This window comes from Melospiza georgiana, chromosome 13, assembly GCF_028018845.1.
Source record: "Melospiza georgiana isolate bMelGeo1 chromosome 13, bMelGeo1.pri, whole genome shotgun sequence".
Lineage (NCBI taxonomy): Eukaryota > Metazoa > Chordata > Aves > Passeriformes > Passerellidae > Melospiza > Melospiza georgiana.
The window spans coordinates 20,753,913-20,770,188 of NC_080442.1; the positions used below are offsets into that span (position 1 = coordinate 20,753,913).

General features: G+C 40.7%; 1 protein-coding gene across 2 annotated transcripts in view; it reads left to right on the plus strand.

Annotated features, from left to right (window-relative positions):
- IQGAP1 (IQ motif containing GTPase activating protein 1) overlaps positions 1-12,705 on the plus strand; it is a 53,718-nt gene extending 41,013 nt beyond the window's left edge. The window contains exons 29-38 of one of the 2 annotated variants that reach the window (XM_058033469.1): positions 651-883; positions 1,623-1,755; positions 2,135-2,237; positions 3,738-3,873; positions 5,199-5,286; positions 5,706-5,918; positions 6,964-7,130; positions 8,753-8,875; positions 9,753-9,861; positions 11,344-12,705. In XM_058033469.1, coding sequence (XP_057889452.1) covers positions 651-883; positions 1,623-1,755; positions 2,135-2,237; positions 3,738-3,873; positions 5,199-5,286; positions 5,706-5,918; positions 6,964-7,130; positions 8,753-8,875; positions 9,753-9,861; positions 11,344-11,457 — 1,419 coding nt within the window. In that variant the 3' untranslated portion in view covers positions 11,458-12,705. Of the gene's footprint in view, positions 1-650; positions 884-1,622; positions 1,756-2,134; positions 2,238-3,737; positions 3,874-5,198; positions 5,287-5,705; positions 5,919-6,963; positions 7,131-8,752; positions 8,876-9,752; positions 9,862-11,343 lie in introns of those variants that run through there. The other variant, XM_058033470.1, reaches the window with a different exon arrangement.
- The last annotated feature ends 3,571 nt before the right edge of the window (positions 12,706-16,276 follow it).

The window sequence follows — 16,276 nt, forward strand, 5'->3', positions numbered from 1 at the left end:
CTCACTAACTAGGGATCTGTGCCAGAATATCTTGCTGGGTTATAGAAGAAGGCTTTTATTCTGAAAGCGAGAAGGGCGCTTTGGACAAGAAATGGAAAATCATTTCCTCAATTTACCTTCTTGTGTGCCATTCTTCTTCCCTATTTTTTCTTTGTCAGAGATGGCAGCCAGTGCTTTATGCTTCTTTAAAAATCGGCTCTTGTTCCACACTGAAACTTCATTATCAGATTCCTCTATATTGTGGTCATTCTGCCCTCTGTTAGGCTAATTCAGTTGCATTTAATTCTCCTGACAGACTCTCTCATGCTCATATCAGTAGTTCATTGGTAACTTATAGTATCTCCTATCCGTACATTTTTTTAAGTTGCAGTTCTAAATCTTTACGCATAGGAATATCTGCTGCTGTATTGTCCTGTGACTGATGGTGCTCAGGCTTTCCTCTGTGTTGACTTTCCTATTGCATCTTTATGATATTGTTTTTTTTTAACACTGTAGATCTTTTGGGATGGTGTGTGCTTCTGTACAGCAGAACCTTTGTGTTGGAAAGAAGCTCACAAGAAAATAATTTATCTAAACACAGAGTAGTTTCAATAAAATTTGGTTGGGTCCTGTACTTTTGTTTATTGATACATTTCTTCTTTCTTTCCCAGATTGTGGGCAACTTACTCTATTATCGCTACATGAATCCAGCTATTGTTGCACCAGATGCATTCGACATCATCGACCTTTCAGCTGGAGGTCAGCTGACGACAGATCAACGCAGAAACCTCGGTTCCATTGCAAAGATGTTACAGCATGCTGCATCCAATAAGATGTTCATGGGAGACAATGCTCATCTAAGCATCATTAATGAATACCTGTTGCAGTCATACCAGAAATTCAGGTAGAAGAACGTAGATAATTAAGTTGGGAAGTTTGTAGAAGGGTAACATTGCAAGTAAAAAGGGAAAACAGTAAATTTAGAATATGAAAAATTCTGTCTCTGTCAAATATACAGTCTATTTAAAGTAAAAGATTTCAGTCCAGACTGCCACAAGCATCAGAGACAATGGGAGATAAAATATATACCTGGGATTTATGAACAATGGATTCTATTTTCATGAGATTGCAAAGTCAAGAGTTTCAAGTGTCCAAAATAAAGGTTGCTTTTGCACGTGCTTATTACAGTACTTTGGACAGGACATACATTCTTCTGTCCTGTGTGAACCCTGGTTGCATATGAAAATCTAGTGGTGATCAGGAATAAAGCAGGTTGGCATTTAGCTATTCATGTAGTTGAAGTAAGGTTTTGTTTAAGAATTGTCATATCTCCTGTCTTTTGGAAAAAGGGTAACCAGAGGTAGTTGGGGGCAAAGGATGATAATGCAGTGGAGGCAGGAGAATGAGATCACTGAAGGCAGTTCTGTCAATTTTGAAAATGAGCAAATGTCAACATGGCCAGTATCAATGATTGAATTTACTAGTTTGCTTCTGATGTGCTAAACTAAAGCTGCAAACTGTAGTATGCCATAGTGTACCATAGTTTAAAGGGGAGAGTCTATGCTTGAACTTGTCACAGGGAGGTAATACTCTTGACATATCTCAGAGTCATACTGAGTGTTCTCTCCTTCTTTATTCTGAAGACGTTTTTTTCAGGCTGCCTGTGAGGTTCCCGAATTGCAGGATAAATTTAATATTGATGAATATTCAGACTTGGTGACTCTCACTAAACCAGTAATTTATATTTCTATCGGTGAAATCATCAATACACACACTGTAAGTATGCATTAGTCACAGTTGCTCCTTATAAGCAGTGTTTGTGAAGAAAATGCTGCTTCTGTCTGAAACACAAAGGTACCAAATACAAGGCCGAAAGTTGTAATGATTGTAGTTTGTGAGAGCTTGTGGTTGGTTTATCGAATATAGTAGTTTAGGTACAGCTTCACTAAGTTTCTTTGGAAAGCATTTGAGTATTTTCACATTATTGTCACGATTTTGTCAATGTTGTGATATTGACGCAGCTCTGAATATTGACATTGCTGCTTTGGAGTTCAGTGATTTTTTTCTAAAAGATACCAGCCTAAAGTAATGAAATTCTACTGTCTAGAAAAGGATATATTGCTAAAACATTATTGTTTTTTTTCTATTCATCTAGTTGCTCTTAGACCATCAAGATGCAATTGCTCCTGAGCACAATGATCCAATTCACGAGCTGCTGGATGATCTCGGAGAGGTTCCTACAATTGAGTCTTTAATAGGTGGTCTAGTTTATTCTGCTAAAGTGATATGTGATATTACCTGCAATGACTTAAAGTGCAGTAAAGAAACAGTAAGAAATCATCACAGGTCCTTCGGGAGGACATGCTCTAAAAAGCAGCTGCAGATTTGTTGCAGTGTATTTTCTCTACATAATTTACTGCCCTAAAAAAAAACAGGGGTTCTTTCTCTTCTCCCCACCCACCTCGCCTCATCCCACTCTAGAAGTTTCCAGAAGACAGATGGATATTGACATATTTTCTTTGTTCCATTACACTGGAGCCATTTCTCTGTGCTTGTGTCCCTGTTCCAGTTTGTTTGCAAGGATCCGTCCTTACTGGAGACCTGTAGGTATTCCTTGCAGAGTGCAGTAATAAATGTATTAAATAGCATGTGTTCCTTTAAGAGTCTTTGGCATGTGGACAGGTGATCTTCCCCAACAGACAGGTAACATTTTTCCCCTCCTTTAGAGTTACTTTCCATAAGGAAAATAGAATTTTATTCCCTTCTGGCTGGGGGAAGAAGGAACTAACACTGCTAATCTGTGAAACTGTTCTGGAAACCTGAGACACAGTTTACTGCTTCAGGATGTAACACATACTGGAAGGATGCACAAGTTTTCTCCCTCATTGGTTTCTGTGTTGCAGTTATTTGAAGTTTCTAGTCTAGCAGAGGGGAGGGAGGCAAACCAGGCACAGTTTTTGGAGAAGATGCTCTGACAGCAAACACTAACCTTGAAGTTGCTTGATCAGAAAGGTTAGAATCTTCTAAAGGAATAATTGCAAGCACATTTTCTTCCAAGCACTGGCAAAGAACTGTAAGAGGCATTATCTGAACAAGCAGAGACCATGGGTTTAGCTAGAACTCTCCCTCCTTCCCCATTTCATTTCTCCTGTGTGCATTGTTTCACTGTGACTAATATGTCAGATCTTTCTGCAACCCTTTAAAAAATGGGGGGAAAGCTACCAACTATTGTTCTGGTGAAAGATCATGTGCAGTTAGAGGAAGAAAATTTCTTTTTGATGGGATAGCTTACTTAGTTCAAGAGATGATGATAGGCTCAGTTGCTAACAAGCTCTTTGCTCTTACCTTGAAACATGCATTTTGATGAGGACATGGACATATGGGCATCATCACATTTTTGTTTTCTGCTTTTGGCAGTTCAGCCACTCTTCTAAGTGAGATACTGAGATAGAGTGTGGAATGCATGTAAATCTTTAAGGCATTCAAAGTGGTGACTTTGTGGTGCTTTTCTGGCTGGTGTGTTCTCTCAGATTTATTATGAAAAAATCTGATATTCAAGATACAGTCTGATATATTCAAGAAAGTCTGATATATTCAAGATGATGTCTTTAAAACTTGGTTTGGGTTTTGAAGTGTCCTTTGGACAGTATAGGAAGCAGTCTAATTTCTCTGTGTCTGTTATGGGAACAATTACGAAGTCCTAACAGTCAAGAAGGTAAAGAATGTGATTTAATCTATAAACTCTCTCTGCTTGGCAGGGGAAGGTTCTGGCAATGTTAATGACCCCAACAGGGAAATGCTAGCAAAGACTGAGGTTTCTCTCACACTCACTAATAAATTTGACGTTCCTGGTGATGAGAATGCAGAGATGGATGCGAGAACAATTCTTTTGAAGTAAGTAGGAGATAACTGCCTGGTATGTTACTTAAAAGAAGGAGCAACTGGAATTTTACCAGTTAATCAGCATGTGAAAATGAGAGAATTGAGGCATAATTTAAGGAAATGTGGGGGGTCTGTTACTCCAAATACACTGAGATTGTAGTCATGTCCTTTTCCATGCTGTGGCATGACTTTTAATTGATGAAGACTTATAGTCTTTTTGAGAAGCATAGGTCTTATAACCTAAAGGAAAGATAGCAATGGGCTGTTATTTTATCTCACCAATTAAATTCTCTCCGCAATAATAATTTTATTATTGCCAGAATATTTATTCTGGAAAACCTGTAACTAGCAGTGACTCTTGGCTGGTTTTAAGCAAATCCCTATTGCTGAGATGTACAAAGCAGTGACCTGATGTTCAAATGCATGCTTACCTCCTCTTATGCATTCCTGCTCAGATGGCAGTTTGAAAAATCTTTGCTCAGCATGTACTAGGTGTAGGCAGACAAATCATCTCCCATGAGAAGATTTTGTCTCCAAAAATAACTTTTACTGGACTTCTTAAATGATACATCAGTATTTTCCTACCCACCAGACAAAGGTAACATTGATTTCAAAAGTAAAGATTTACCAGCTGCACTGGTAGTCGTTTAAGTTGTGGATGATGAGGAAGGTGCGTATGCGATGCAGTTTGTGTGATTCCAAAAATAATTCCAGCTGGACTACAGAGATGCTATTTGGTTTTATTGTGTGGCTTAAGGACAGAAGTGCTTCACAGTGGACACTGACTGTGATTAAATCTCAGCTCAAATCAAGGAAATGACCCTGTCTGTTGCCAGGCTGCACTTGAGATCTACCTGTCTCTCATCCACATAAGAAAATAATCCTTGTGAGTTTTTTGATACCTGTTATAGATCACTGAAGCATGCTTATGGATGGATAATATTATAGAGCTTTTCTGGTTGCACAGATGGGCTGTGGCTGCTACCTGTGTTATCATTCACCTTGAATGCAGTTTCTGTGGTCCACCTGGCAGTACTGGGACTACCTTCTATTATATGGGGTAGCCTCCTTGCTGTTTGAAGAAGTTTTGGGAAGCAAATTGTGCATATTACAGAGAGGAACCTTTCGAGGAACCAGTTTCCAATAACGCACTGTCCAAAACGTAAAGTGCTTGTCAGGGTTCTGGTCTAGTTTAGCCTATGCCTACCTGAGTACTTATCCAGTAATAATCTGACTTTAAATAAATCAGTAGCATTGGTATTGTTGCAGAACAGAAAAGTATTAAAGGTCTTTCTATTTAATTTTTTTTTCTTCTATTATCCTTGATCTCTTTACAGCACAAAACGTTTAATTGTTGATGTAATCCGCTTCCAGCCAGGGGAGACGCTGACTGAAATTTTGGAAACTTCAGCTACCTCAGAGCAAGTATGATGCTGTTTGTCTGTGCTGGTTTTAGACTTGGAAATCATAATCTATCTAGATATATGTGAGATTCTCCATTTAAGTATTGCAGTGACACTGTCTCCACTGATGATGGAGCAGAGTGTTAAGATAATCAGGAGGGTGTACAGTGGAAGTAAATTGTACGTGTGAATCTTACTCCTGCAGCAGTTGCTAGAAACTGTTTATGTAGAAGACCACTTTAGATGATAGATAGGCATCTCCTGGTCCCCATATGTAGAATGTGTTCATCAAAATCTGTTCATTCGAATCAGTATGGGAATCGCCAAGCAAAACTCTTTATCCTGTGTTATGCCAGAGATCAGACAAGATCTGTCTCTGCTTCTTTTTGTCTTCTTGTAATTGATCTGCTTATGAACTTGCAGGTTTTTGTTTTCTTCTAGGAAGCAGAGCATCATAGAGCTATGCAGAAACGGGCCATTCGTGATGCTAAAACTCCTGATAAGATGAAAAAATCTGTCTCTGTAAAGGAAGATGGCAACTTGAATCTCCAAGAAAAAAAAGAAAAAATCAAGGCAGGCCTAAAGAAGTTGACAGAACTGGGGCCAGTGAATGCCAAAAATAAATACCAGGAACTAATTAATGACATTGCGAAGGTATACCATTTGATGGTTTCCTAGTAATGATAGTTTTCCCAGTTTCCAGCTTTGTGAAACTGGCATGAGTTTTCAGAGGGAGAGTAAAGTTTTTAGTAGCTAATTTATAGAGAACAATCATGCCTTTTGTTGCAGCATTTCCAGCTCTTGGCATGTGGAAAGTCCTTTACTTTTATACAGTGTTTCTGTTCTCTCAAAGACTGCGTTGCCTGGTTCTCAGATACTTTAAGAAAAAACTTAATAGCTTGGAAGGGAGGTCCTGACGTGTGATGTGTTTTTCTGCTCTATTTCACTAATTCAAGTAGTGCCTCTACAAGCTTAGTCACTCAAAGAAGTTTTGCTCATAACTCTAAGACATCCTAATTGTTATTTTGATTTAAATGTGCCTGTTAAATAATCCCTAAATTATGAGGAGAGTTGCTATGAAAAACTTACAAAAGAGATCCAGTACTGTTGTATATTGCTACAGTGACAATATATTTTACATCACATTGTTTACTGAAAAACTATTTGGGAAATGTTACGTAAGTAAACCAACTAAATAATCACCTTTAGGGATTTGATAAGAATTAATTGTACTATAGATTATACGTGTCACAAATTAAAGTATCAGTCAATGAATGTAGTGTTTTCTTGTTGAGATATTAAGGCAAGTGATACTTAAACGCTGACTGACAAAGAAAAATAATGAAGTCTGTGTGCTGCTATGGTTGTTGCGCTCAATTTGTAAGATACTTTCCAGTGCTGGCAGAATTACTGCTTTTATCTCATGGGTTTTCAGTGCCCACTCTAGTCATTGCAACTAGAACAGAACTGAAGTTTGAGAAAGTCACAGAAGGTGCAACTTTGTAGAGTTACTTAGTTCCACAAATAGTCATAACAGAGAAAAAGCTGTGACACTTAAACTGGGGCAAGTGCAAGTGAGTGCTCAAGCCTTGCATTGAAGCAAAATCAAATTGTGTGTTTCAAGTACTCAGTGGCTCTGGGACTGAGCACCTGGAGAGCTCAAATCACTGTTAAGTCTCTGCCTTTCTTTGTGCTGTAGGATATCAGAAATCAGCGTAGATACCGTCAGAGAAGAAAGGCGGAGCTAGTGAAGCTGCAGCAGACATACAGTGCCTTGAACTCCAAAGCTACTTTTTATGGAGAACAAGTAGATTATTACAAAAGTTACATAAAGACCTGCTTGGATAACTTGGCCAGCAAGGGCAAGTAAGTATCTTGGAACTGTAGAACAATAAAATGGTTTGGTTTTGAGGGGACCTTTAAAGACAATCTGGTTCCCACCGCCCTGCCATGGGCAGGGACACCTTGCACTAGACCGGGTTGCTCCAAGGCCTCTCCAGCCTGGGCTGGAACAGTTCTGGGATGGGGTAGCCACAGCTTCCCAGGCAACTTGTCCCGGGGCCTTACCACCCTCACAGGAAGCTGTTGACTGCAATTCTTTGAGTGTGACCATCCAGTTGATCCTTATCCGTCAAGTGGTCCATCTATCAAATCCCTTTTTCTTCAGTTTAGACACAAGGATGTTGTGTGGAACATTGTTGAATGCTTTTCCACAAATACAGGTAGATGATTGTCAGTCAGAAATGGAGAAGAAGTTGAAAACCTCATCCAGAAATGGTATATTAACCCTGTTGTAGCAGATCACCAAATGGGCCGGGCACCTGAGTGAAGGTATATTGGCTGTCACCAATTACCTCCTTGTTTTTTTGTATCTTAGCACAGTTTCTAGGAGGACCTTGCCAGTCACAGAAGATTGTATCTTCCTTATTTTCCTTCTCCAGTTGATATGAGCTTGACTGGAATGCCACATTTTCTCATACATGGTGGATAGTGGCTTAGCCACTTCTTCCACTGGTTCCCCGAGGACCTGTCTCATCAGGGTTCATGGACTTCCACACCTTCAGATTCCTTAGATGGTCTTGAACCTCATGACCTGCAGCAGGTGGTTCCACGGCCCTAGAGGAGCTTCTTACAAGAAAGCATGTGTTGCTAAGAAGAACCATGATGCTATCTGCTCAAAGCTCCTTGTCCAAGCTCTTTCCCACAGCAATAGTCTTAGCAAAAGGGTCTCAGCAGCAGTAAGAAAATACAGGGTGAGGCCCTTGCCATGAATGGTGTCAAAAAGACAATCCTGAAAGATTTTTTGTTCCCTTTGGGAGAAGATAGTGCAGAGAGTCCAGTGGTACAAACGTTGTTGTCCACATAGGCACTTGCTGCTCAGTCAGTCTGTCCTTTTATCCTTATTAGAATGAAAATAACATAGTTACCTACAAAGAAACCCTTGATCACAAATTGTCCCCATTTCTATGCCAAATGAAGTCAGCTGTTACAGTGCTAGACACATTAGATTTTCTGGGGGGGAAAAAAAGTTGTTGTCTTCTCCAGTCATATGTGAGAATGTGAACCCTTTTTGTTTGCAGAATGAAAATACAAGCAAGTTTCTGAGTAGTCTCAGCTTTTCTCCATGTCAGTTGTCATTAGACCCCATTTTGCCTAATGAGAGATGGTATTGCTTTTTATGAAGTACCATATCCTTAGGTTTTGGGTAGGATTTTTTTGGTTTTGTTTTTTTGATTGGTTTTTGTTTACTTTGGTATTATTATTATTCTGCTTAAATGTTAGTGGTAAATAGTAGAAAATTAAGGATCTGATCTGGGCTACCAGTGCTTTGTGGGTAAACTGACTAGTAGAAGTACATAATTATCTATCATTAGTTTCAGTTCTTTAGCTGTACTGATTCTATGCCCTCTTTCAAATAGAATTGAAAATTTACTGCAGTGTCTTTACTTGTGACCTTCTAATTTGTTTGGTTTGTCTTTTTTCCCCAGAGTCTCCAAGAAACCTCGAGAGATGAAAGGCAAAAACAGTAAAAAGATTTCTCTGAAATACACAGCAGCTCGACTTCATGAGAAGGGAGTGCTTTTAGAGATTGAGGACCTGCAAGGTAACCAGTGAGTATCTATTATTTAAAACTCTTTACAGCTAAATAACCTTTTTGGAGGAAAAGGAAAATAGATATGCTGAATTCCTGTCTTTTTCTTAGAACTAGTCTAGGTGCTGATAGTTGAGGACCAGAAATTTTGAGATCTCTTTGAGGCTGTGCGACATTGTCTCGCAATTTTGTTATTTGAATTTTAGTGTTATTGGTAGACTTAGTTATTGAAGCTGGAAAAGTTGCTTTGATGACCTAGGCTGGCATCCCTAGGGCCAAGACACCTTGCATAGTGATCACTCTTCAGTTCTCTTTTTCTGGTTGGAGCAAAGCAATTCTTTGATTGAGAAGTGTAATGTGATTTAAACATGACATCGTCTTTCCCCCAACCGCTTCTCTGTCACCTCCACAGTTATGGGAGGGTACCTCCTTGGGTGAATTGTTATTATGCCTAACAGCTTCCATTGCTGAAAAGTCAGCTTTATGCTAGCTTGAGTTTTTCCAGCTGTAGTTTGCTAGCCTTGAGAAGCTGGCATGTCTTGTGTGGAATATAGAGAAGCTGGCTGTTACTAGAATTTTTTCACCTCTGAGTCATACTTTGTACTCGGTGCACTAAATGAGGCATAAATATGTGGCACTAAAGTAGACTGCTTAGATTTTGCAAACTAAATTAAATGACCCTGTTTCCTGCTATGCTTCTGTGAAGATAGGATTTACCGGACATAGAATCTGTTAGGCTTCTGTTCATTGTTGTATTGAGTCTCTTTGGCTTGTATGGGCTCATTTCAAATGGGGCTAATAGAATAAAGAGTTAAGAAGAGAATTTTTAAAAATTTGTCTTCAGGTTTCATCTCATATATTCCCTCCCTGTGATTTGTCATTTCTCAACTTCATAGGTTTAAAAACGTGATTTTTGAAATCAGTCCAACAGAAGAAGTGGGAGATTTTGAGGTTAAAGCAAAATTCATGGGTGTACAGATGGAAACGTTTATGTTACATTATCAGGTAAGAACTGTCCTGTTTAATAGTCTCGTGTAAGTTCCCATGCCAGTCTCTTCTCTGTCAAAATAGCAGTGACACATTTTTTGCCTAAATGGTCTGAATAATGCTCTCAAAAATAACCCATTTATTGCAGATGACACAGATGCAACACATACAGGGGATCCAAACTGCTTTTTGTTTATTTGCTAATGAAAGCCTGTTGTCGGTCTGTGTTCTTAATTATGTATACACATACACACACAAAACAAAAACTTGCATTTTCAACAATTTGCTGCTACAGCGGAGAGCTTTGGAGTCTGTGGCACCTAGGCTTGTGTGTGATGGCTTCAGCCAGTCATTGTGTATTGGTATTCTTTCTGCTACTCTACACTTACCCATTTGTTTCCGGTTCTTAAGTGTCCTCCTTAGGTGTCAGCCTCTACTTAGGCCACCAGAACAGGCATGCCAACTTCACGGTTCCCTGTTCTTTTTCTCATGCCAGTATTTTCACACCTGGTGTCTCTGTCCCTTTCTTTCCCCACTCCCTGTGCATCTTGGTCTTCTTTAGGTTTGTTAGTTGTGGAAGCTTCAGGCCTTTCAAAACAGATTCTGTGCAGTAGCACCGTGCATTGCAGTTAGTCCATGCCAGCTTGGCTGCTGGGATGGACAGCTGCCTCACACCTTTTGTTTGCTTTGAGGGCTCCCCTAGTAAGTTCCGGTCCTAATCTGTCAGAGCTGGTCATTAACTTGTTGGTTTGTGGGGCTACCCAAGGTCACCAAGGTCACATGGTTTACTATACCACTATGCCTTTGTAGCGCTGCCTTGCAGATAAAGCAGATGTTGTCAGAGGACAGCACAAGGGATACAACATCACACACGTCCACCCATATGCCCACACCTACCCACTGTGTTACTTGCAGGAGTGGGATTGCGGAAAGAATTTAATCAGTGAGATAAAATCAGTGCAGGTGCATTGCTGACAAAGCAAAGTATAACTAGAAATACCGCCCACGTAAACACCTGAGAGGTTGAATCGACATCATATGCATACTGACTGAGATGCCGTTTCTTTTTGCGCCGTAGATTGAAGCGCTGTAAGCCACTTCCCTGAGATCTGTGGCCACTAAAGCTTTCAGAAAGGGACACTGTGGAATGTTGTAATGCTTCATGGGTACATGATAGAATTAGGCACATAGGAAACCTAAATGTTCTAAATGTTTATGGCTACTGTGCAAATGACAAGGCTGGAGATGGCTGGTCTTCTATTTCTGTTCTCTTTTGTAATTTTTTTAAACCCATTGCTTAAAATAATCAAGACCTTTAATGTCTTAGAATGACTATTTTTTTCACAGTAAAAGTGGCTCTTTAATAAGTCTCTTGCTTTTCTATGTTATGCTGTGTACTTTTTTTGTTGATATTCCTTAAGATCTACTGTACTAGAGGGTCTTATATATTCTCTGTCAGCTCTTGACAATTCTTCACTCATTAAGATACTCTCTTTGCAGGATCTCTTGCAGCTGCAGTATGAAGGTGTTGCTGTCATGAAGTTGTTCGACAGAGCAAAAGTGAACGTCAATCTTCTGATCTTTCTTCTGAATAAGAAATTTTATGGGAAGTAACTGACCTCTGCCAGTAAGTCTGTGAAAGGGGAGATGGATAGAAACCTGCACATGCAACTTTTAATAATGTGGTGATGTATCAGTATATTCGCACCGTGTACTAATTGTGTCAAATGTATAATGAAGGAGGACTAAGAACCTCTTGGGAATTGACAACCCTGATTGAGTCTGCAGGGAGTTGGTTTCTTGTTTATTTATAGTCTTCCAACTTTGAAGATCCCCTTTAAAGAGGTTATTTTAGAATGTATTTTTACATGGGTTTGGCCATTCAACTAATATTCGAGTATACTTAGGCCATCTGAATGCTTAGTTTGCTTACTGTGTGCTTTATGAGGCTTGAGTTCTTTTTGCCTGTGCAAAGAGAAAGCTGGCACTATATGGAGGTCTATTAGCCTCTTCCTGAGAACTAAAAAAGGGTTGCAGGTGGTATTTGGACTCCAGTTATTCTCAAGCAAAGATGACCAATGGAAAACATGGTTAAGATTCAGGTTATCCGTTTGTTTGCAAGCTTGCATTGGTAGAGGTGGCAGTTGCCAGTTGCCAAGATTAGAACTACTGTGGTCAGGTAATCAGTAAGCATAAAAAGTTATTGAGCTATTTGTGATGATGTACTACAGCCACATATAGCAGCTTAAGTGTCTCATTTTTCTCCATTTGCTTCTGTTTATCACACTGTAGTAATTTACAGGTGCACCCCTAATGGAGGGACCATGGAATGTATTTACTAGGGCTTATAGATGAAAAGATTTTTGTGGAAGGGGAGGGTAGCTGAAACAATTTCTTGTGACACGTTAACTTTTAATGTTGCTTGCAAAGCATTTGAAATGTAAAATTCACTTTTTTTTCCCCAGTTTAGAGCAATGTTATATATATATCTGTGTCTGATGCAATAAATGTTAGTTTTCTTCCTTGGACAAGTCTGTAGGTAGAGCCTGTCTCAAATAGATTAGCTTTTAAAAAGTTAATTTTTTTCTAGCTACACTCAAATTCCTTTATCTTTTATTATTTCATGGGGGGTTCGTCTGTGCTTTTTCACAGTGGTGGTGGTTGTTCTGTTATATCCAATAAAATGCAGAGACTCTTACAAAATATAATTGACCTTTAAATTCATTTGCTTCAGCTGTTTCCCCAGTTTTTTCCTTCAGTGTTTTTTTAACAGACACATCTCCTGCAAATTTCAAGTTGGCCTGCTTATTCAGGTTACTGTACAGAGTTTAAATGAACTTTTTGATCTATTCCGAGGCAAGTTCTTTCAGCTTATGTCTTTTTTTTTCTCATGAAAGACACTCCTAGTATTTGGAATGTCCATGCCACTGAGTATAACTTTTCTGTAGTTCTCTTGGAAGGAAATAATTAAACTTGCTGGTGTTTATACTGTATTTAAACATACTCTAGTGTGTTTGGTGTATGTGTGGTCCAACCCAATAACAAAAACTGCTTACCAAGCCCAAGAAAGATGGAGCACATCAACCATTTAGCTTTTCCCTCCTGTTTTATCAGGGAGTTTATGGCCCTGCCGAGAGACAGATGATAATTAATGAGTTCCAGGCTGAACTGTGACAGTAACCAGTTCTGTTCATGGTTTATTGACACATTCATCATCCACACTCTCCAATTGAAGTCCTGGGGTTTGTTCCTGTTTTTTTTCAGCCTTATATCCAACTTTCCATCCCTTCTCTCTGTCCAGTGTGTCTTTGGTGTTCATTTCTTGTCCTGTGTGCTTCCCCCTCCCATTCCCTTTCACTACTTCAGTCTCTCTTGTTCTTGTTTTTCTTTCAAGAAACAAATATTCAATATTTATTTAGTAAATATTACTCAATCTCTCTCCTCTACTTTTTGTCTCTCTCCCTCCCTGCCCTCTTTATTTCTCCTTTCTTCCTCTCCTTTTTCCTTTGTCCTGGATGTGACTGTATTTCTTTGTCCCTCTCACTGTCCTTTTGTCCTGTACGTGTCTGCAGCTGCAGCCCAGCCCTTCTCCCTCATTGTACCCTTCTCTTGGTAAGCCTCTGACCTGCTGGCCATGCTGCTCTTTCTCCATTCCTCTGCTGCGCCTTGCCCGCCTTCCCCCCACTCACCTGCCGTGTCATGGTCACTTCCTCTCTCAGTCCTTGTTTCCCTCTTTGTCTCTGTAACCCTGTCCTTGCCATGTGTGTAGCACTCTGTCTTTTTCTCTGTCCTCCTCCATGCCTCACTTGAGTTCCTTTCTATTCTCTGTGGCTCTGTGGTCTCCTTGTGCCGTTGTTCCTCACAGAATCCTTGTGTTCCATTTGCTGTCCCTGCTCCTTTTTAATCTGTCTCTGTCATGCTACCCATCCCAGGGGTGTTTTGTTTGGCTTTTTTCTGTTAGAGGTTTTTGTTTGTTTTTTTTGATGTGTTTTTTTGTTTGTTAGTTTTTGTTGTTTTTGTTGTTGCTTTGGTTTTTGGGGGGTGTGTGGTCAATTTCATCCTGTACCCCATTCTTCCTTTTCTTCCTGTGTCCTCTCTTCTGTCACTCCCTATTTCTGCCTCTCGCCTGTGACAGCGAGGCTGGGGAGGAACTTTAACCCTTCTGGGGGCTGCCCTCCTTTCTTGGTGGAGCAGTCCCTTTCTGGGGGGATGTACATGTGGAAAGGGCTCGACTAAAGTGCCACGCTGCTGTTCAGGTCAGTTTGACTCATTCTGTGCCTTCTTAAGGGGTGAGGAAAAGCGGGTGAAGACTCGGGACTCTCATGTCATTTGAGGCACCTCAAGGTCCCTGGGAGAAGGAACCATACTGTGGTGGAGGAGCAGGTGGCTGGTGAATGAGGAGAGATCATGCTGGATGCCATCCCCCAGAGGGACCCAAAACTGCCAGAAATCTCACAGGGAGGGGTGGGTGTAGAATACTAAAACCTGTCAAGCTTTTCATTTTATAGGTAGTGGCAAAGAAAAGGAATTTATCTCTAAATTCATTTGGAAAGAAACCCTCTCTCTATCCACTCATTTGTATACAGCAATGTAGGAAACTCGGACTAGAGATGGGTAACAGTTTTGAAAATAAAGACATAAGTTTTATCTAGGAATGAACCAATCAAGTGCCCAGAAAGCATGAGAACAGCTGCAGGGGCTGAAGGGAACAGAAAGGGTTCTCTGGCAACTTTTGCCTCAGTTCTCTGCCTGCTCCCAATGTTCGTCGCAGCCCCGGCCTGAGCTCAGCGGCACAGCTGCCGCAATGTGGTCAGAGAGCGGTACTGCCGCCCCCTAATCCAGTGCCAGTTTTCCTTCCAGTTGTAGAACTGCAAACATCGCAGTATTCCTCTGACACCAGCAGTTCTAGGAAGTAGAGGTGTAGGTGGCCTCATGTCAACTTACTCTGAAACATTGGGGTGGAAGTTATTCTATCTCATGAACAGAGGTACCTTTTCCTTACAGGTGCTTGTGCTGTAGTTTGGATTCTGCTTCCTAACATTTCTAGTGTGACAGGGTTTACCATAGAGACAATCTGCCAGGAGGTAGCACTCTGGGGACCGTGGCAGTCCCGGGTGTGTATTCTGAACTCCTCCAGAATGTTAGGTTTGAAGTATTTCTTATCTCAGGAAAACAGCATCTGCATATCAGCTGTTGAAATTTTGGGTTCAATTTCTTGAATCACAAATGTCATAGGATTCCTCCCAGATGGCAGCTGCCATGAAGTATGGCTCTTCTTGGTCTTGGGTTTCAGAGGCTGTTTCCAAAGTGACCTACAGACATTGGAATGAAATCATTATTTACTGTGTAAAAGAATCACTCTCCAAAGCATCAGCCAAGGTCTAAATGTGCCATTCTGCCTTTTAAAAGTACCAACATCACAGGATTTTTCTCAGATTAAAGCTTCCATGGAGTCGGATCTCTCAAGCCTGGCCCTTGAGAATTGTGGGCCTCCTGTGAACTGGTCTTGCCAGAAGGGCTTGCTGAGTTTTCCATTGTGTGGAAAAGAGATCCCATTTGGAGCCTGAAGCCTCGTGTTTCCTGTAGGATTTCCACTCCTAGAATTGCACACTTTGAAGAATTTCTTGTAGCAGAAGTTTTCTGGGAGCTAGGACTCTGGCTGGATTTGGGTCTCTGGACTCTCAGGTGAAGTGACCTTGAGACACTAGGGCATGCAGATTTCCTTGCTGTTGAAAAGAGCTATTGTTTGCACCCAGGAGCCATGGTCTGATGGGGGTGTCACCTCTTAAATTTGCAAATGTCACAGGATTTCTTCTAAATGAATGGTGCTGAGAACATAAGGTCTGGCTGGCTTTCGACTTAGAGGCGCCTCCTCTAAATTGGTCTTCAGATGCTAGGTTGGAAAGTGTTCCTACATATGCCAAATAGCCCTTGTTATGCAGTTAATAAGCTTCAAAGTACCATGGAGTTGCTGCCCCTGCAAAGATTTTGGCAGAGCCTGGTTGTGGTGCCCCACTCCACTCCACCCCCCTTAGCAGGTCCTTATGGTTGTATGGGGAGTCATTGTGGAGCATGCCAACCCAGCTCCATCCTGGGAACAGCACCTGTATTTTACCCTAAAATTTCTGTCCCATTATAGCTCCTGTTAGGATAGAAATGTAATTCGGTTTCCACTGATTTTACCTCCAGTCATCTTTCCATACAAACATTGCTCCACTCTCCAGAGGATTATTGTGAGCAGATGTGAGCTCTGTTGTCCCTTTGGACTGACAAAGGCAGAGGTTTTGTCCCAAGTTCCTTTTGAACCTATCCTGCACCTGTTACGAGTCCTCAGTCTCCTGCAATTTTGTGGGTCAGTGACATGTAAAACAGCACAGCTGGCTGGCATGCTTTGCTCATGAGGGGAGACAAGAGAAGAATCCCTCTGCTCACA